Here is a 13,231-nt window from a genome sequence, read left to right as displayed (position 1 = left end):
TCAACAGGCCACTAAGCGAACAAGTCTGTTGTTATCCCCAAACACCCTTTAAACTTATGATTAGAGGCACAATAGTCGCATTTAAAATAAAAAAATTTGCTCATCATCCAGACCTTTTTGCCGTGCCTGTAGCGTAAGAAACCGTAGTCTAAAGAACTGTGCGCAGCGAGTCTTGCCAAGCAGAAATCGCAGCTAGCGGCCGCTGCCAACCATGCTCGAGCGCAAAAGTATGGTAACGTGAAGCTTACTGCACCTTTCACCAAAGCTAAGCGTCGCCTTTCAAGGCATGCGTTCTGGACGGCCGCATCTGATACAATGTTTCGTCGGGATTTCAACCATACCGTATATTCTATTGCTTTCCTGGGTCGCCGTGTTCTTTCAGTATGAAAGGGGGAAGGCGGTGTCACGGAGGAGGAGAAAGAAACACATTTAAGTATAGTGTGCTTGTTTGTCTTCCTGAGCGGAGTCCTGAGTGCAGGGCTCCGCGATCCTGCAGGCCCACTAGAGCAGCTGTCGATGGTCTTGCGGGTCTGGGAAACGCACGTCAGACTGCGCACCTGCAAGAAGCCGGAGTTTTCAACTGAGGGGACGAGTTTGCTCTAGTCGCGGGGCCACAGTTGTTCCTTGAATCTGAGAGGTAGTGCCAGTGCCTCTTTAACTGCACAGATACGGAGACGCCTTTGTCCTGTAGTGGGCGTTGTCAGGCTGATGATGATGATGATGATGTCTGTGCCCCAATACAGTTTTTGATATTTCCGCCGACCTCTTTCGTAATAATCAAGTGTTCAATATAACTGCGGCCGTTATATGTGAGCTAGACTGTAAAACAGGTTCCTCAGCTTCGACCCGAGGCGCCAAGTTGTGCGCACCACCATCCGTGAGGCTCAGCGGCGGCAGATTGCTGTGCGCTCTGCCAACGCCGAACGCCAGATCTGCCTCCGCTCGGTACTGCGTGTTCCGTACGGAGTGGCCTGCGGTTCAAGTAACGCGTCAGTTGTGCTCATCAGATTTCGCATTACCAATAAGCATAATCGGCGGTCGATTTTCAACACGATGACGTCAAGGAGCTCGTGTCGTAGAAAATCCGGCGTCGTCGACCGTCAGCGAAAAATCCACGACAAATCCCCAAAGAAGCAACTTACGAGGCAAGTAGGCTTCCTAGGTCACGTAACACTTGTGGCGTCATCACAACCTGCCCACCTGATTGTGAGCAAATTGCACACAGTGGCAGGTGGCAGTGAAATTAAGGACTGGTCACGAGAGGTTGCTCGGGAAGAGCAACTTGAGTCGCAGAAGCCCCATCGGTGGAAGCAACTTTACCTGCCATCGCAAGGCAGTCGCGCATTGCTTAACCGCTGCACCACTGCGCCCTGAGTGGTATAAGGACTCGCAGCGATCTATAAAGGCTAAGAGAGAATGACCAATTCTCGATATATGAACATTAACCCATTAAAGTTATCGCGTTATACCCTCAAAGAGGAGCTTCAGTTGGTTGGTTGGTAACAACTTTATTCAATAGTCCTGCAGAGCTTTCGCCAACGGGGCCTTAGGTCTCCCACGTGGGGAAGTCGAGGTGTTGCCTTGCCGTTGCCTCGCGGGCCTGCTGGACGGCCCAGATTTGGTCACCGTGACTGGGGCTGCGCAAGGCAGAGGGCCCACCGCGGCGGGAGGGTTCCGGAGTTATCACCGTCAGGGTTTTTGCTACATTCCCAGAGCATGTGGGGTGAAGTTGCTTTAGCAGTTTGGCAGACCTTGCATATATTCGTCGGGTATGTTCCGTGGTAGAGTCTGTGGTATTGTGCCAGGTTGGGGTACGTGAGCGTCTGCAGTTGTCTGAGGACCACCGCGTGCTCCCTGTTCAGCTTGTCGTTGGATGGAGGGAAGGTTCGGCAGGCCAGTTAGAGGGCGTTGGTAATTTCGTTGTATGTGGTCAAACAGTCTTAGGTGCTGTCCCACGGACGACGCCGGCGCGGTTCGTGAGCTCGCGCACCTTGGCGTGTGCCGTCTCGTTTCGGTTGCGGTATGTGTTCGATACTGCTCCCATGTTCGCCGGTAACTACTGGATTCTGGTTTGAAAAACTTCCTCCCACTTGACTTTTTAATTGCTCAGGATTCGGGCCGCTGTCTGTGAGATCTATCCTTTGGCGAAGTTTTTGACCGTTTGTAGCGAGTCGCAGAGAACTGTGGTGCACGTCGGATCCGTGAGGGCGAGTGCCGCCACCGCTTCCTCCGCTTCTTCTGCGCGCTCGCACGCTACACTTGCCGGTATGCGCGTTTCGCCACTCGAATCGACGACCGCAACCGCGAATCGCGAGCGTTCTGCGTATTCCGCTGCGTCAACGTACCTTGTCCCCGTTTCGTCTCCGTGGCTGTGTAGGAGAGCTCTGGCCCTGGCCACTCTTCATCCCTGGTTGTGTTCTGGGTTGACGTTCCATGAAATCGAGTCGACTCTTAGGGTTCGACTCTTAGGCGTCCGTAACAGCGACTTCCTGGCCTTGTTGTGCATGGTAACGGATGCCGACACTTTCCATGATCTGGCGTCCTGCTGTCGTGCCCGCTAATCTTTCTAGTTGTGAAATGCGCTGCGCCTCGGCGATTTTGGTAAGCGTGTTGTGAAGCCCAAGGTGAAGCAAGCGTTGCGTGCTGGTGGACTCTGGTAGACCCAGTGCTATCTTGTACATCCTGCGGATGAGGACGTTGATCTTGGCTTCTTCTCCCTTGTACCAGTTGTGGAATGCCGCGACGCACGTAATATGGCTCATGACGATTGAGTGTATAAGTCGTGTGAGACTCGCCGCCCTGGTTCCGTTTCTTCTGCTGGTGACCCTCTTGAGGATTCGCAAGGCGTTAGCCGTCTTGTGCTGTAATTTAGTGATCGTTTCGCCGTTGACGCCATTGGCTTCGATTATCACGGCGAGGACCCTCATTCTGTGCACTATCGGAATGGTTGCTCCGTTGCTCGTGCGTAGTCTGATCTCTTCGTATTCTCGTCTGGTCGTTGCCGCATTCCGACCACACCCGGGTGGTCTGCCCCTCTGCGTATAGGGCGGTAGAGTAGGAGTTCCGACATTGTAGGCTTCAGTGTCCCGTCTAATTTTTTCTTTCTAAGAAACGTTAGTGCAGCGCCAGGACACGGTGAGAGGTGGTGTTCTGCGCGCGCAAACAACTTTCTCGTTGAAGGCAGCAAATTAATGGACCCTCTGGGTTCCGAACCCACAGAGGTCGCGGTTCGGATCGCACCGGTGGCATGTGGTCGGTTTTTCTTTCTACTTCTTTCTAATCCATTATCTTACAGTGATAGAATACTTACATTTATTTCCGATTGATCAATACCACAAATGAAAAAAGATGCAAACACTCCCCAATGCTACTTGGTTTCGATGACTGTTGGCTTCCTTTATATTTCGTAGAAGGGTGAGAGTTCGGACAAATTTCTCATGGCATGAATATAAGGCGCGAACCCGCAATAGCAGACGGCACCAATGAAACGTTTCTTTTTCACAATAGCAAAACGGAAGCTCCTGAAGTGTACTTTTTAAGCGTCAGAAATTTTGGGAAGAATATTTGCTCTAAAAACGTGTGTCTGTTGTGTGGAAGCCCCCGAGTTGGGGTAGTGGGAGGCAAGTTGCGGCGCCATCTGACAGGTTTGGGGGGGGGGGGGGGGGGTCCTGTACGAGAACTGCCGTAGAAGACGGCGGTGACCTGACTGTGGTCTGGACAGAATCGAGCGATGCTTGTCCGCAGCCGGTCCGTTGTCGCTCTTTCACGAAGGAAACGTCCTCGCTACGGCATCACTGTTGGCCGTCATTTCTGGTTCTCGTAGCTGTACAGTCTATCACAACATTCTTATGGGGAAAAGTAACCGATTATCAGTAATAAAGCATAAAAAAACTTATTGAATTAAATGCAACGTTACCGTTTGAATGAAGTAATAGTTTAATCGCGAAATTACAAGGAAATGTATTTTAGTACAAGCAAGTAATCAGTTACTTGTGACCCGTTGCTTACGACTCTGCATGGTTAGTATTAATGGACTGAGGTGATCGTGAAACGCAGCTAAAGTCTTGCTAGCTTCGTGTTGAAGAGCGTTCGGGCCAGAGTCTATGAATACCGCAGGGAACTTGACTACTTACGCACTTTAAATGCGAGAGCATTTTTTCCTTTTTATTCTTAATTTTATTTTTCTCCCCGTCCTTTCTAATTACGCACCTACTCTCTAGCACACAGTCGTAAGACAATGCATATACTAAGTTCACCTTTCTTTGCCAAGAATCAATGCTGTTTTGCAGCTTCATTTGCGGCTGCCTCATTGAATATTATTGTATTGTTATTGTTATTTTGCTCTACTGCTGATGTTTATTTTTTTACCCTGAAGAGGTAATAAAGAAAAAAGTTTTGTGGCCTATGGGTTCAGTGCTCGCCTGGAAAGTCCTGGGTTCAATTCCTCACAAATTCGCAAGTAATTTTATTTTCCTTTTATAGCACGCTGACATAATCTTGGATTTCTGGAACCACTGCGGCTGGTCAACGCCGAAGCCGGGTTCTTTGCCGATAAGCAATATAATGCTTTCCGATTAAAAATGAACAAATATAAAATCGTAAAATCTTTGAACCGTACAAAGTGACGCAGAAGGCTTCTCTGGGCGGCTTAAAAAAGGCCACTAAGAACAGGCGCTAAAAAGCAAACCAATGTACATCAATGATTTGGGCCAGCATGAACTTTGGGACACAATCGAAGAGAGACACATGGAACACGGAACACACTGCTGTCTCTCTTCGTTTGTGTCCCAAAGTTCATGCTGGCCCAAATCATGGATTCATACCAACTGGCCCAGAAAAATGCCATTTTGCAATGTACATCACTTTCTTTCGCAGTAAGGGCTTGTCATTTCAGGTTATAAAGGTGTTTTCTCGATGAAATTGTGGAAGTTTTAAAGTTTCGCTTGTAGCGTAGAAGTTCCGGTTTCTGAACATGCAGTTTTCTCTCAAAACAATGTGTACTGGTGTTATGATCCTCGGGAATCACATTTCCCTGAAGCCATCTTAACATGTTGATGCAATTTCTTTTAAGTTTCTTGTTAAGCATTTCGATTACTTTTTCCCTCTTTTTGTTTGTATTTCTGTTTTCCAAATTTTGTTGACACTAGTAAACGCACCATGTGCTTTTAATTTTATTTTTTGTGTGATGTACCCAGTGTCCCTTTTTTGGATTTATTTCTGTGCTTCTATTCCAACTGTTCTGTATTAAATTGAGGAGTTTCAAATTTTTACTGATCATGTATTGTGCCTTGTTTCCCTGTTTTTGCTTGTCCCCTTTTAAGTTTGATCTTGATGTTTTGCTGCCCCCCTTACAAAATCATATACAGGCCTGTAAGGTATTTCAAATAAATAAATAATAAGCCCCTCTTAGCTTTCGCTCCACCCACTCCAGGTTAGTAAAGCGGATGAATAGACGCACTTTGCTTCAAAATGATCTAGCAAAATCTTGCTACATCTGCATGCTCCAAACTTTTTCCAACCAGATAAAATGGCCGTGCAAGCAGGGCATACTTTTTGGTAGCGTAGCTACATTACAGTAGCATTTCGAGCCTTCAGCGTGGCGGCGCCGTGGCGATGGCGGCGCCGCCACGCCGTGGCTGCGCTGCCACGCTGTCACGTGGTGCGGAGCAGCAGCCGGCTGCGCGGTGCCGTGGCTGATCACGTGCTTCATCACTTGGTTGGTCACGTGATAAGCCACGTGGTACAGAGCAGCTGCTGATGCCGGCTGCGCGGCGCGCCGGCGAATCCGAGCTTCCACAGCTCTGCGCATGCGCTGTGTCAAGTGGGACGAAGATTCATTCATTCATTCATTCATTCATTCATTCATTCATTCATTCATTCATTCATTCATTCATCTTTATTCGACATTTTTACAGAGGTATGGAGCACAGACAAAAAGCTGAAGAAGCCAGCTTGACGGGGTCTGTGCCCCTTAACAATTCATGTTCGTACAGACATGTATAAATGATAGTTGGCAACGTCAGTTGCAAATTTATAATTCAGACCATAAAGAGTCACGACTGCAAACTAAATGAACAAGTCTCTTATTAATATCTGTGGACAAACAATTCACAATATACAAGTAAAAAACATAGAGGAAATGATACAAGGTAGATACAAGGATAATGGCTGAGTATAACAAAGGACGACAGCAAAGAAGCACAGGTGGATACAGGATAACAAAGCCAACAACTTGAACGTTAGAAAAACAACAGAAAATGACACGTTGATGAAATTTATAAAACCTGTAGGAAAAGGCGCAGTTTTTCTTCTACGTTTCCTTTTAGCTTACACATTTTTTTTTCATAGATTACGAATATTTAGTAGGGACGGTAATCTCACGCGTAATGACTGAGTGCCGTAGCTGGTGCGCACTGAAGGAATATGTTATATTTCATGGTGACGTGTTTCATAAACATTATGATTTCTCATCAGATGAAGAAAGATGGCACAGCGAAACGGAGCGGCGAAAGACTGACTTTGCTATTCAACTGAGCAAGTTCCACTCGGCCAGCTGTAGCTATCGCGTCACTCCAGGTTTAACCAGAGGTAAGCCATCACCAATTTTTTCACTACCAGTTTCGGTAGCAGAACGCATTCTGACGAGCCTTCGCGCTCATTAAGAAAAGGCTCCCCAGACGAGCAGTGAAAAGAAGAGAGTGGCGGTGCTTCCTTATGTTCGCAGCGTTTTAGACAACCTAAAGAAAATTGTAAAAAAAGCTGACGTGAAAATTATTTTCACTGTTCCCCACAAGCTTAAACTCTGCAAGCTCAAGAAGCCCTACGCTTCTTTTAAACACCAATGTGGTATAAAACATCAAACAGCATACTTTGAGTGCGAAGATTGAGTTATTGCTTCCCGCTGTCTTCTGGCAAGAAGAATGTGGGACAGTCTGGGCGCGGTCTCAACGACTGGCTGCGCGAGCTCAACAACAATATAAGAAATTCGTCCGGTGCATTCTCGGGAATTCGCTGCAGAAAGTTCCGCGACTGTGCCCTGTTCATAAATCAGTGCCGCATCATTCGAAGAAGTCGACGTCGACTAACTCGAGATGTCACCGAATCACACAAAAGAAATAGCTTCACTTCGAAGTACCTGACTCAGTTCACAGTCATTTTCATTACAAAGAAAAGAGATTGCCTTTCTAAGTAATCATTTACATGTATGATTGCTGCTGCTGTCATTCCAGTGCTTCAGGAGGCGCGTAAAGCACATGGCGTTTTTCTCCAATTAAATCAGTTGAATCTGTCTATCTCTGTGTCCGTGTTTTGGCAGCGCTTCTTAATATGACATATATGCACCAGTTAGCCCGATCCGTCACCCTCTTCGCTTCTCGGTATGAGAGAAGAGGTCAAGGAGGGGAGTTGGGTCGGGGGGGGGGGGGGGTGGAGTATCTCTTGCTATTTCTCTCATATCCAAGCGAGATTCAGTTCAGGGTTTGTGTTGGCGCTCGGTTGGCGATCTCTCCGGCTGTCGCATTAACGCGTTCAGTGCCATGGAGAGAGGTGTGCGGTGTGTTCAGGGCGCCACCATCCCTTGTGCCAGAGTCGAGTCCTGCAGGTGGATTGTGCACAGTGCCCATTGTGATGGGCCCATCCCGTATCGGAATCCTCGAGTTTGTGCCACGTATAGTGTTGATGTCCAAAATTCCTTGACATGTCAGAGGATACAGCGACACTTCTGCTCTCTCCACGGGCGCTTATTCCGACGCAGCTTGGCTGTGCAGGTCGTTTCACACCTTCCGGTGGTTTTGCAATTTGGGATAGATTTTGTCGAAAGCCTGGTAGATGTGCTCCTTGACCTTGGCTCCTGCGGGAGTGTCAAACCATTGAAGGCAATGAGTGAGAAATTATGAGCAAAAACCTCCTAAACGCGGGAACCAGCTCATGCTCGTATGGGTGAGCACAGATTCAAGTAAAAAATAAACTAGATATAGACGAGCGTCATTCAAAAGCAAACAGATAATGCGAAAAAAAGAAGCAAAAAACAACGGTTTCACATACAAAAGGCTCTCAAATTATCGACACTTCTAGATTCGGGCTTTTCACTACACACTTCGGCAATGTATTCCCCTCTGTTATCAATTTGACAAAAAATGAGTGTTTAACTATATTTGAATATGCACGAAACTCTTGCAGCATTTTTCCATGATTATAACGCGTACTTGCTCACGAAACAAGTGCAATATAATCGAGAGTGTCTATTTTAATCAGATTATTATATATCAGGCACAGAAATTACAACCTAGCTTCAGTGCGCCTTGTTTGGAGAGATTCTAGGCCAATAGAATTGATCATAGCTGTTACACTATCTGTTCGTTTTTATGTGTTGCAAATGAACCGGTCTGCGATAAAGTTGGATTCAAGCGACTCCGCATTACTAATTAAATAAATAAATAAAATTACTTTCGCTAACGCTCGTGCTGTTGGCGTCTCTCACATTGTCTTTAGTATTATATTGCGCTAGTCTTTTTCATGAGCTATGCACCAATTAGGACAACAAGCGTCGCTAATGAATAATTGTCCAGTTTGTGAAATTCTGTTTCAAACGAATGAATCTCTGCAGTCAGCGCAGTTATACAACAACGTGAGGCTTGTTAAAATTTTGGTTTCCAAAATATCAAGTCGGAATGCTCCTGAATGAAGGGGTTGCTTCAAGTCGTATTTCAGGACGCTACCAACCAGCACCGCGTAGTTGCCTCGGCTAATGAGGACAGTCGCAAAGGGCAGCACTGTTGACCACAGTGAATCTTAATCATTGTCTTCATTCTTAGAAAAAAGTGCTTGGGCCACGAAGTGATCCACGAGGGCAAGAAAGCAGCCTATTTTGTAATAACGTTTCTCTTTAAATTTGTGAAATTCCTCGTAACTGTTTGCCGTTCAACTGTAGATGTATTACGTGCAGTTTTGTAGCCCGAGTTTCCAAGCATCAATTTTTTGTTTACAGCGACCGCTGGATCCTGGTAGGTCGTCATCATAGTGGTAGCAGCAGTGTAAGCATGCCACAGAAAACCTCACCATTTCGGAATCACGCGATCCTGTTGAGCAGATGAGATGACCAATGAGACTGACTGCCGTCTGTGGTCACGCGATCGAATGACCCGAACATGTGGTCTGGATGCGCCCTCGCTTAGAGCTGCTGTTGTTACTTCTTTGCACCTCATAAAATATTTCTAATCCGTTTAAATTCATTTGCATGTTGTGGCGCAGGACAGGGTTAGCTGGGGGATATGGGAGAGGCCTCCCGGCGGACGTTGTTGGGAGGCTGATGGTGATGGCATGTGGCCTTGAGCTCAGCATTAGAGCAAACTTCTTTTTTTTTGGCGGCTCGATGTAACAAAGCACAGCGGATAGCAGGGCAAGAATTGGCTCAGGTGGATGGTGAAATCAAAGTTCCAAGGGACAACATATTATGCGATGACAACGACGCGGTGCCAGCTATTTGCCGTCGTTTTCTTCGCTTTCTCTGTTGCCTCTCTGCACTGCGTTATCATTACAATAAAAACAGGTGCCTTGCGAAGGCAACCACCCACTCCAATTCATCAGTGCGGACCCGTGCAACATCATCACAGAGCCTTCACACGCTTTCGAGCGCTATCGGCACACGTGCGACGCCCCCTGCGGGCTGCAGAGTCCTCACCAGTGAGCACCACCTTTCCAGAGACGAAGACAAGCAGCAAGACACTGGGCTGCTCCATCCGGTACACCAGGCCCGGGAACAGCTCCGGCTCGTAGCTGAAACATTCCGGGGGATGGTGAGAGCTCTTCGCTTGACCGCCACATTACTGCTGAATCATCTTGAAACCCCGCCGTATATTCGACACATTATCCCCGATCATGCAACAGTGAAATTCTGAAAATTAGCACGAGATTAGTTCCGAGCCTCGTCCGACGGTACTCCGTGCTCTTGCCTCCGTTCATCTCCGGGGGCCTCTTTCGCAAGCCACTGTATTTTGATAGAGGGAAGAGTTGGGCTTCTGCGGGCTACTGGAGGGATTAGCCTAATATTACACTGCCGGAAAGTATTCCGCTGTAGCGGCACTTGACCGTTATGATTCATGGCACATTTCTTATGTCCTAAAGCCGCTTTGATACTTCTCCAATTGCCGCATAATATCCCGTTCTCGTTCCTGCTCGAAACAGAATATTGAATTAGACAATAATAAAAATAATAATTGGTTTTTGTGGGAAAGGAAATGGCGCAGTGTCTGTCTCATATATCGTTAGACACCTGAACCGCGCCTTAAGGGAAAGGATAAAGGAGGGAGTGAAAGAAGGAAGAAGGGGTGTCGTAGTGGAGGGCTCCGGAATAATTTCGACCACCTGGGGATTAACGTGCACTGACATCGCACAGCACACGGGCGCCTTAGCATTTTTCCTCCATCAAAACGCAGCCGCCGCGGTCGGGTTCGAACCCGGGAACTCCGGATCAGTAGTCGAGCGCCCTAACCACTGAGCCACCGCGGCGGTGCTGAATTAGACACTGCCAACCACATTTTTCAAAACAGAATCAAACTGAGCTTCCAGGGTTGCGGCAGGCATTCTGCATGTAAGGACACTCAAAGCTAACCCTTGCTCGAAAAATTAAATTTCAACGGTCGAACTACTAAATGAGGAGTTTTACTGCTGTTTTGTTGTATATATCCTAATATACGCGAACACTTTATCGCTTCTATTTATTGTTCTGGTCTATCCTTCTCGAAACTAGCTTTACTGACTAGTCTCGGTTGCACGCTGTTAATATATTCATCAGTAAACCTACAAACTTCTCACATTTCTGCAAACCATGCACTGGCAACAACTAAATACTGGCAACTCACACTTCAATCCAGCACATTGGTTGTCTGGGCATGTCAGTGGCAATGGTTCACATATGCCGATCTGCCTTCACCCAGTGACCAGGGAGAACTTATTGGAAACGTTCATCGCATGTGGTGGGGCTAGGCTTGATGAAGATGCGCGAGAAGCAGCCACGCCTTTATTCGTGGCATCTGCCGCAGATGCGCTCGCTACCTTCCCCTTCATATATTATTCGGTCGTTTTAATGACCAAACTCTAGAAGCGCGAAATGGTTAAGTTGGAATACCGGCCTTGCCTTTCGCTCATCACGCACAAGGCTTGAAGGCACCCGCCACTCGTCCCTCTCAAGCTTGCTCTGACCAGGAGGACATGAAGCTAATGATGACGTTCGATTTTAGTGGCACAAGGGTAACACAGGCCAAAGAGCGAGGTTAAATGGTGAGCTCATGTCTCTGAAAATGCAAAACGAAGGTGAGGCCAAAGTGTGCTGAAAATCGCGCGTCTAGGGTCCATTCTGAACACAGTGACTATGTTTCCTGCAAGACTATTCACAGGGTGATGAGGGTAACAATGGTCATAAATACTGCTAATTAGCGAAGACTGGTGCAAAAAGCGGTGAAAACGGTTCGTGACACTTTTCCGGGAGGCTTCTCTGCATACCCCTTATTTTCGCAAGAAGGCTCAGTAGCCACCTGGGCTCAATAATGCCCCCACCACTGAGGGACACATTTATGTTATTGTATGGTAAGATATGTGTGTTATATGAGAATAAAAATGGTCACTGCTGATAACGGTACTATTTTAAATCTTTGCCTCAGCTGAAAAGGTTTGGTTTATATGGTTTATATGGGTTTAACGTCCCAAAGCAAATAAAGTTATGAGGGACGCCGTAGTGAAGGGCTTCGCAAAGTTCGACTACTTGGAGTTCTTTAACGTGCACTGACATCGGACAGTACGCGGGCCTCTAGAATTTCGCCTCCATCGAAATTCGACCACCGCGGCCGGAATCTAACCCGCGTCTTTCGGGCCAGCAGCCCAACGCCATAACCACTAGCCACAGCCGCAGACTCAGCTAAAGAAGGTTAAAACGCGATTAAGCTAAGCACTGGATGATCACCTAAGAATGTGGGGGGCGCTGGAATCCGGTTTGTGTTCAATACAGGGAAACATCGCTTTCTGGTGTTTTCTAATGCAGGACACTTCAGCGGGGCGTGGAGCACAGACAAGCAGACCTCACACTTGAAACGTTTCTTTTCGATTGTCTTTCTACCTATGTGCTATTTGGTAGTATGCAGTTAATTATCTTTAAGCTTATGCTACTCATCCGGCCATTTCAAGATAAGTTTTCTTCGTATCTGAAGTCTGAAATGACACGTGTTTTATACGGTGTTTCGAAGAGCAGCTCATGTATCCTATCCTTTCGAGTCCTTTCATTAAGTTATCCTTTCTTAAAGTAGGCGAGATAGTGCCCCTCGAGGCTATCGACAGCACTTCGTGTTCATGCAGTTGTAGTTCAACTATGCCGAGTTTTATGTAAATGCTGCAAAGTCTTCTGTGGTTCCCCCTGTGGTGCAGACGGCCCCGTCTGAAGTAAAACGTGGACGATAAATACCAACAGAAGCATTTTCATAGCTTACATGAAGGCCATTGACTTTAAAGCGGCCGTTGAAGGCGCGAGGTAGGGCCCAGAAAGTTTTACTTTCTCTGCCTTTGCGCCATCGATCTTTACTGACCAACATTCAGAGAAGATGGCTGGAAGGACGTTATAACGTATTGGAGCAACACGTGATAAAAAAAAAATACGCCGGCCTTCGTCGATAGCTCGGCCTGGTACACAGCTTCTCTGCGGTGAAATGTTTGAGAAAATGATTTTTTGATCCCATCTTGGGCAGAGCAAGCACTCGTTACCCATGGCCAAGCTGCCTTTGCGCCATCAAAGTCGAACTCTCGCAAAAAAACAACAAAAAAAACATCGTGCTCCTCCCCAACCAAAGACCAAACAGCTAAGAAGTGCCAGTCTTGGAGCACGGCGGGCACAGTGTCCTGTTCATCGCATACAGAGAGAACCACGGCAGCGGTGGCTCACTCCACGTCTCAAACAGGAGGTACTGGTGCCAAATCGCGGTTGCACTGAAGCCAGGTGATACGCGGTCACTGACCATACCTGGCCGAGCGGTCTTGTCGACCTTTTCCCCTGACACGTGTGGTTCGTCAGAAATCCGCCGCCAGACAATTCCTAGTTTTGCGGTTATATTTTTCCTTTACGCACAGCGTAAAATGAATGTAAAAACCCTTGGCAACCAGCCTTTCCGTTCATTAACCTGAAGGAAGCCAGCAAAAGCTGCGAAACTAACAATACTTCAGCACCCTCGTCACATCTGGAATGTCCTCG

The 13,231-nt window shown here is 47.2% G+C and overlaps 1 protein-coding gene across 1 annotated transcript in view; it reads right to left on the bottom strand.

The window, feature by feature from the left end:
• Window positions 1-7,772: 7,772 nt before the first annotated feature.
• The window catches only part of LOC144120354 (uncharacterized), a 38,579-nt gene continuing 33,120 nt past the window's right edge, over window positions 7,773-13,231 (bottom strand). The window contains exons 5-6 of the mRNA XM_077652720.1: window positions 9,680-9,774; window positions 7,773-7,849 (exon numbers count right to left, since the gene is read on the bottom strand). Coding sequence (XP_077508846.1) covers window positions 7,773-7,849; window positions 9,680-9,774 — 172 coding nt within the window. The remainder of the gene's footprint in view (window positions 7,850-9,679; window positions 9,775-13,231) is intronic.

The sequence above is a fragment of the Amblyomma americanum genome, chromosome 1, assembly GCF_052857255.1.
Source record: "Amblyomma americanum isolate KBUSLIRL-KWMA chromosome 1, ASM5285725v1, whole genome shotgun sequence".
NCBI lineage: Eukaryota > Metazoa > Arthropoda > Arachnida > Ixodida > Ixodidae > Amblyomma > Amblyomma americanum.
The sequence above is the reverse complement of the archived record's forward strand: the minus strand, read 5'-3'. Positions and strand labels throughout refer to the sequence as shown.